The sequence below is a fragment of the Arachis ipaensis genome, chromosome B09 (genome assembly GCF_000816755.2).
Source record: "Arachis ipaensis cultivar K30076 chromosome B09, Araip1.1, whole genome shotgun sequence".
In the NCBI taxonomy this organism is placed as follows: domain Eukaryota; kingdom Viridiplantae; phylum Streptophyta; class Magnoliopsida; order Fabales; family Fabaceae; genus Arachis; species Arachis ipaensis.
In genome coordinates this window covers 3,563,634-3,570,573 of record NC_029793.2, presented here as the reverse complement: position 1 = coordinate 3,570,573, position 6,940 = coordinate 3,563,634, and the positions used below count along the sequence as shown (strand labels likewise).

The 6,940-nt window shown below is 35.8% G+C and overlaps 1 protein-coding gene across 1 annotated transcript; it reads left to right on the top strand.

Annotated features, from left to right (window-relative positions):
* Window positions 3,328–4,116, top strand: LOC107614852. The gene is made up of 2 exons (XM_016316980.1): window positions 3,328–3,563; window positions 3,624–4,116. Exons 1-2 carry the CDS (start codon window positions 3,328–3,330, stop codon window positions 4,114–4,116), a joined length of 729 nt encoding a protein of 242 aa, XP_016172466.1.

Sequence of the window (6,940 nt, the reverse complement as noted above, 5' to 3'; positions counted from 1 at the left end):
TATATTTATTTATGTAATTAATCAATTAAAAAAAAACAATGTAACGACAAATTAGATCAATTTTTTTTTAATTATATATTTTAAACCACATCAATATAAAAAATTATAAAATCAATTGTAATTAAAGATAGAAAAATTATAAAAAAAAGTTAACCACTGAAATTTTATATAAAATTGATTTATATATTTTCTTATTTATCTATTTTAATGATAATACATTTCAATTTTAATTGATAACTTTAACAAAAAGATTAATTGATAATACATTTACATAGTACTAAGTAAATTTAACTCTTCTCATAAATATATATTAATCTTTTTATAAATAAACTGTAGAGTAAAGTATACTTTTGTCATTGAAGTTTGGCAAAAGTTTTAAAAATATCCCTAAGTTTTATTTTGTTTCAATTTTGTCCCAAAAGTTTTCGATTTGCATCAAATATACCCTCGACGGCTAAATTTTCAAAAAATTTAAGACCAATCTAACAATAATGCATGAAAATTATGCTTGATTTGCTTGTATTGAGGGTTGTTTTTATGAAATTGTTGTTGAATTGGTCTTAAATTTTTTAAAAAAATAGCCGTTAGAGGTATATTTGATGCAAATCGAAAACTTCTGGGATCCTCTTAGTTTCGGGTAATTACAGTTTTTGTGGCCATAAACTACAATTGAACTTAACCCTCTAATCGGAATCAAGTGATTAAGATATTGGCGATTGATGAAGGTTAGAGGAGACTAAATCACTGAGACATTAGGGTATAGTCAATTACAATTTGCCATGAAATAAATCTTGCATGATTAAAATAGTTGGTAAGAAAACTAAATCTGGAAAAGTAAACATCTCTGATACCTTAACTGTTTTCTCTTATTGATTTCTCACTAATTCTCTTAATTGCTTTCTTTACTCTTGAATTACTGTTTAATGCGATTTCAAATCACCAAACCAACTTTTCTGCCTGCCTAACTAAACCAATCGGTCGACTATTGTTGCTCACTCCATCAATCCTCGTGGAATCGACCCTCACTCACTTGAGGTATTACTTGGACGACTTGATGCACTTGCTGGTTAGTTTGTGGACATTCTAAAATCCACACCACCTGCCCATCCAGGGTGTTAAACGCCCTCCCTGGCATTTAACGCCAGCTTCTGCTGCCAATTTCAGCGCTAAACACCTAGCTGTCATTTAGCGCCAATGCATTCGAGTTTAATGCTCTCCAGGGTATTCTGTTTCTCCTTTAAAGCTCTCTGTTCTTGTTCTAAATATTTTGCATGACCACAAAAAAATTAAACCAAGAAAAACTATGAATAATGATAATAATAAAAATAAAAAATAAATCAGAACAACTGAAAGAAAGAATAAAGGATACTCAGTGTTGGGTTGCCTCCCAACAAGCGCTTCTTTACCATCACTAGCTTGACAAGCAAGTGCACTGGGTCGTACCAAGTAATACCTCAGGTGAGTGAGGGTCGATCCCACGAGAATTGATGGATCAAGCAACAATGATCGAGTGATTGGCTTAGTCAGACAAGCAGAAAAGAGTGTTTTGAGAGTTTAATTGCATCAAACAGTAAATTCATGAAATCAGAAGGCAAGCAGTAAACAAGTTGTGAAGTATATATGGAGAAACAGTTAAGGCTTTAGAGATATCTATCTTCCGGATTGACTTTTCTTAGTAACTATTTTAATCATGCAAGATTCAATTCATGGCAAACTATATGTGACTAAACTCTAATTTCTTAGATATTTTTAGTCTCCTCTAACCTTCATCAACTGCCAATTCCTTGGTCACTTAATTCCAATTAGAGGGTGAAGTTCAATTCTAGTTTATATGCCACAAAAACCCTAATTACCCAAATATAAGAGGATTATATGTCACATATCCCGTTAAGTCTAGATAATTAAAAGTTTAGGAGAAATTGTTTTCAAGCTGTTGTTCAAGTAAAGAGCTTTTCGAAGTTATACAAGAACTCAATTAGAACAAGGGTCATACTTCCGTTCCACCCAAATTCATAAAATAAAGAATGAAAATAATTCTTGAAATAGAAATCAGTATATGAATTAAAATAGAAAAATAATAGAGAATTCTGGCGGCAGCTTGCTTTCTCTGATGACAAACAAGAACGACGGCGGCGTCCAAGAATTCTGGCGGCGACGACGACCCCCTTTCTCTCCCTCAGTTGCGTTCTGTCTCATCGCTCCTCTTCCTCTCGCGTGCAATGGCAGTATCATCGGCCAAGATTCGGTGGTGGAGACGCCCTCAACTGTGGTGAAACGCGGCGGCTACGGAAGCTCGGCAACGGTAGTAGGGCGCGGCGTAGGCGGCGGAACAACTCCATCGCGGCCTCTGTCTCCCTCTCATGAGCCGTCCTCTCTTCGCGTCAGGTTCTCCACTGCGAGCCTCTTCCTTTTCTCGTGCAACGATGGCAACGACGGCGCTGTCTTTGCGGCAAGGACGACGGTGCGGACAGCTGCAACAGGGGCGACGGGATTCACGGCGAGGATGATGGCGCGAGGCAGCGGCGGTTCGCGAGGAGGGCGCGAGCTCCTCCCTCCTCCGGCGCTCTCTTTCTCTCACGGATTCCCTCTTCTCTGATCCCTTTCTCTCTGGTTCTTGTTTCTTCAGGATGCGTGTGTGTTGGTTATGTTGAGGGAGGTGAGGCTGCGGCTGTGTGGTGTTGAGGAGGGGGGTTTAGGGTTTGTTATGTTAAAATTAGGGTTGAGGTAAAATTAGGTTTAGGACAGTTTTGTAATTTCAAATAAAAATAGGGATAATATAGTAATTAAAACCCAAATTAAATCCAACACTAATTATAGATAGAAAATACTTTTTGTTCATCAATTTTACAAATTATTTTCAATAAAATGTTCAAATCCAAGAATTAGAGATAATATAATTAAGGGTAAAAAACTTGATTAAACCAAGGGAGAAGAAAATTTACGGAAATCAGCCAAACTGAATTCCTAGACAGCATTCAACCAGAATCAAATTATTATATAATTCGAATCTATACGTTTCGAATTAAAATCTTATGTAGTTCGACATGACTTAATTCGAATTATATGCAAGCATGAGAAACATGTAATTCGAAACAACTGGTTTCGAATTATTAAAGAGGAATTCGAATTCAGTTAATTCGAATTACTAACAAAGTCTTGACGAAACATAAATCGAAACATATTGTTTCGAATTAGTAAGGAATTGTAATTCGAATTTATTTGATTCGAATTATAAATATATAGTGCGAATGTAGTTGATTCGAATTACCATGAACCGGAGCTTTATATATATGCTGTGAACTCAGTTTTTCTCATCAAAGAGGTGAGATGGCTAGTGAGGATAGTTTTCTAGTGCTGGTACACCACAGAGGATCGATTAAGAGAAAAATTTGGTCCGGCGTGAAGTTCACTGATAAGGATCCTCTATGTATTATCGTGAGGCCAACCACCAGCTACGATGCTCTCGTTAGCTCTGTGCTGGAGAAGCTTGGTCTGGAAGGAGTGAAAAGGGTTAAGAAGTTCTTCTTTCGCATCCCAACCACGGTGCTCTATGATACCGTGAAGTATGATTGTTTCACGATCGGGAGTGATGAGGACTTGCAGGTCATGTTTCTTTGTCGTAGGCAATTTTCCAAGGTAAGGACACCAGAGCTGTTAGCAAAGTTGGTTGATGTGGTATCTAGCTCGGGTGGTTCGAACTGGAATGCCAATACTATAGCCACGGTTGCCGGCTCGAGCTCAAGACCTGCGGTTGCTTCATCCTCCGTTCCTGTGTATGAGCCACCGATACAGCCTGTTGCCTCCCCATCGTTTGCTGTTGATCTCAGCGGCAATGTCGGAGACGTGGTTCGATATGGGGAACATCTTCCGACCGAAGTGCAGTGTCCTACACCGGCTGGTGTTGGGGAGGGATTGTTTGATGATCCAGATGACGATGATGTCGAGCATGATATGATCGCTGATGACAGCGGCGATGATCTTGGAGCGACTGATCCGAGAAGGGCTACAGGTGGATCTGGTTCTGGCACACAGCAGTACCCACCCCATTTTTCATCGTTGGACCTGGATGCCATGAGGCATGACGAAAATCCTGGGCAGACGACTGGATTCACCTAATTCGAATCAATATGATTCGAACTTCACTCGTGTGCCATTTTCCAAGTAATTCGAAACAATATGACTCGAACTACTCTAACATAATTCGAAGTAAGTCGTTTCGAATTATTAAGGAATTTTGCATGCATAATTCGTTTCTAATTGATTCGAATTACGTGGGAATAGTCTTTGATAGTAATTCGATTTTAATCAATTCGAATTACTTGCAAACAAGATTCGAATCCTTTTGATTCGAATTACATAAAAATCTGTTCTGGTGGATTGACGTTAGGAAATTTGATTTGGCGGATTTAGGTTAAACTTAGCTCCCCTTGGCTCATTTGGATTTTTTACCCTATAATTAATTTCTTTATTTTACAAAACATAAGTACCAAAATATAAAATATTAATTATTTAACCTAATTCATGTAAAATTCCTATTATTTCATAACTACCAACTTTATAATTTAAATATAGAAAATACTTCAATAATTATAAAATTGAATAAGAGTCTTAATTTATTTCAAACTCAATTAATCAAAACTTACTTTAATTATCTTTAATAAAGAAATTTCTGAAATTAAAGTTATAAATAAATAATGGAATTTGGAATTAATTTATAATAAAATTTTCAAAAATTTTACATGAAGGTTAATTAAGCACCAAAAGCTATCTGAAATGTTGCATTCTCTAGGTGTTCCACAATAAAAGTGGAAGGGTATTACGAAAATTGTAATGGATTTGCTGAGGTTTAGAATGGGATTTGATGCCGATGGGTAATCATGTATCGAGTGACCAAGTCCATTTACTTTTTGCCTGTTGAAGCGAATTATTCCTTAAAGAAATTGGCGATGCTATGCATCAAGAAGATAGTAAGGTTGCACATGTGTTAACCGCTTATGTGTTGGTGTGGATCAAAAAATATCAAGCGTCTTACATCCTGAATTGGATAGCCGAAACAACGGAGAAGAGATTTAAGTGAATTCGAGTTAAGATCCTAACTACGCAGGACCGACAGAAGAGTTATGCAAATAAAAGAGAAGAAAACATAGATAGTTTGAAAAAGAAAGTTATGCATTCTTGGAAGTTACTTAAATAGACTGGAATCAATGGGCAATCAAGACGAAGGGGATGAAACCGAAGTGTATTGGGCCGTTTGAAGTGCTAAGGCAGATTAGTGACCGATGGCATATCAAATAATTTTACCACCGTATCTTTTGAACCTGCACGACGCACTCCACATTTCATAGCTTCGGTAGTATATTTCTGAGATAAGCCATATTTTAAAACCTGAATCAGTTCAATTGAGAGAGAATTTGACGTTTCAAATAATTCCGGTTAGAATTGACGATACCTGTGTTAAGTGACTTCGTGGAAGAGTACGTTAGTAAAGTTTCTTGGAGTCAAGCTGGAATTGACAAACATGCCTAAGAACTTGAAATTTGAAATGAGAAGAGACTACCCACACCTATTTTCAGGTAATTGAATAAGAATTTTGAGGGTAAAATTCTTAATTAGGTGGGTAGGATGTAAGGCCTACGAAATTAATAAATAATTAGCCAATAAATTAATTATTATTCAAAGAAATTAAAAATTAAATTTTTATAATCTAGATGGGTAGAAATATTAAAAATACGAATTTTGACACTAATTTTAAAGAATTTGACCCAAAAACGGGTTAATAAACCGAACCGATTGGACCGAGTCCAAACTGGACCCAAGGTCCAACCTATAAAACACCAAAAATGGGCCTTCTTCTTCNAAACTAGCACTCACATCTAAAAATTCAATCGTACATAACTTTCAATCCAGAACTTCGATTGACGAGCCATCAGCAGCCACATATTCATCTCAAAATTTTCTTTAATTCTATCTGAACAAAATACTAAGAAATATTTATTTCTCACCCAGTTCTTTTCCTCCTCAATTTTGTGGATTTTGAGTTTAGGTATTGAGGAATTGAATGATTTTGATGGTTTAGATGAACTCTAGCAGCAGATAATCACCGGATTTTGTCTAATTGATCCATGTGTTAGGTAAAAAAACTGTTGAAACCTTGTAAATCATTGAATTAGTGAATCATATGATGATTATACTGATATTGTGTGAATTAGATTGTGTTCTTGTTGATTTGGAGTTCAATTTAGCAGTTTAGAACGAAATATGGGTGATTAAGCTTGAGGAATTAACGTTTAGAAGCTTGGAGCTTGTGAAAGGAGAGATTTTTGAGGAGTTCTGGACTTAGGGAGGAATCGGCCATGGTATGGTTTTGGTTTCTTGTAGTTAATTTTTAATGTCACGTGAAAACTTAGGCTAGAAGACCTTAAGATAGGAATGAACTGAATGAATTATTAATGGATTGTGTATATGGTATATGATGTGTGTATAAAGAATGAATGAATTTATATGTGTTGGATTATGTCTTTCATAAGTATAAAAAAAATAATGAATATTGTTAATGTGTTGAGGATTGATGGTGAGTTTGTGAAATTGAATTGAATGGATTGGTTGAGAGATGTGTGGTTCGATTTTGTAAATGATTTGTTATTAGAGTTGGTTGATTTTGGGAAAAGATTTAATATTGGAATTGGTTTGATTTTGAAATGCTTTGATACTAAAAATTATTTGAATGACTGAGAGGTGTTTGATTTGGTGGTAGGGACCTTTGAAGGGTGGCAGAAGTTTGAGTTTTAGAAGAGATGCTGTCGAAATTTCTATAAAAATTAAAGATTTTATTTGAAGTGATATTTTAAAAAAAGAAAAGAGATTATTATGTGGCTTGTATATTTTGAGACTAATTATTGACTCTCTGTCGCAGGATGTGACTGGGCACTTTAATTCCCCG

Bases quoted from the DNA above. Each gene is read 5' to 3' on its own strand.
- LOC107614852 (XM_016316980.1), top strand. From the start codon at position 3,328: ATGGCTAGTGAGGATAGTTTTCTAGTGCTGGTACACCACAGAGGATCG. The intron at 3,564-3,623 runs GTATGATTGTTT...TCTTTGTCGTAG, and splicing joins GTGCTCTATGATACCGTGAA to GCAATTTTCCAAGGTAAGGA.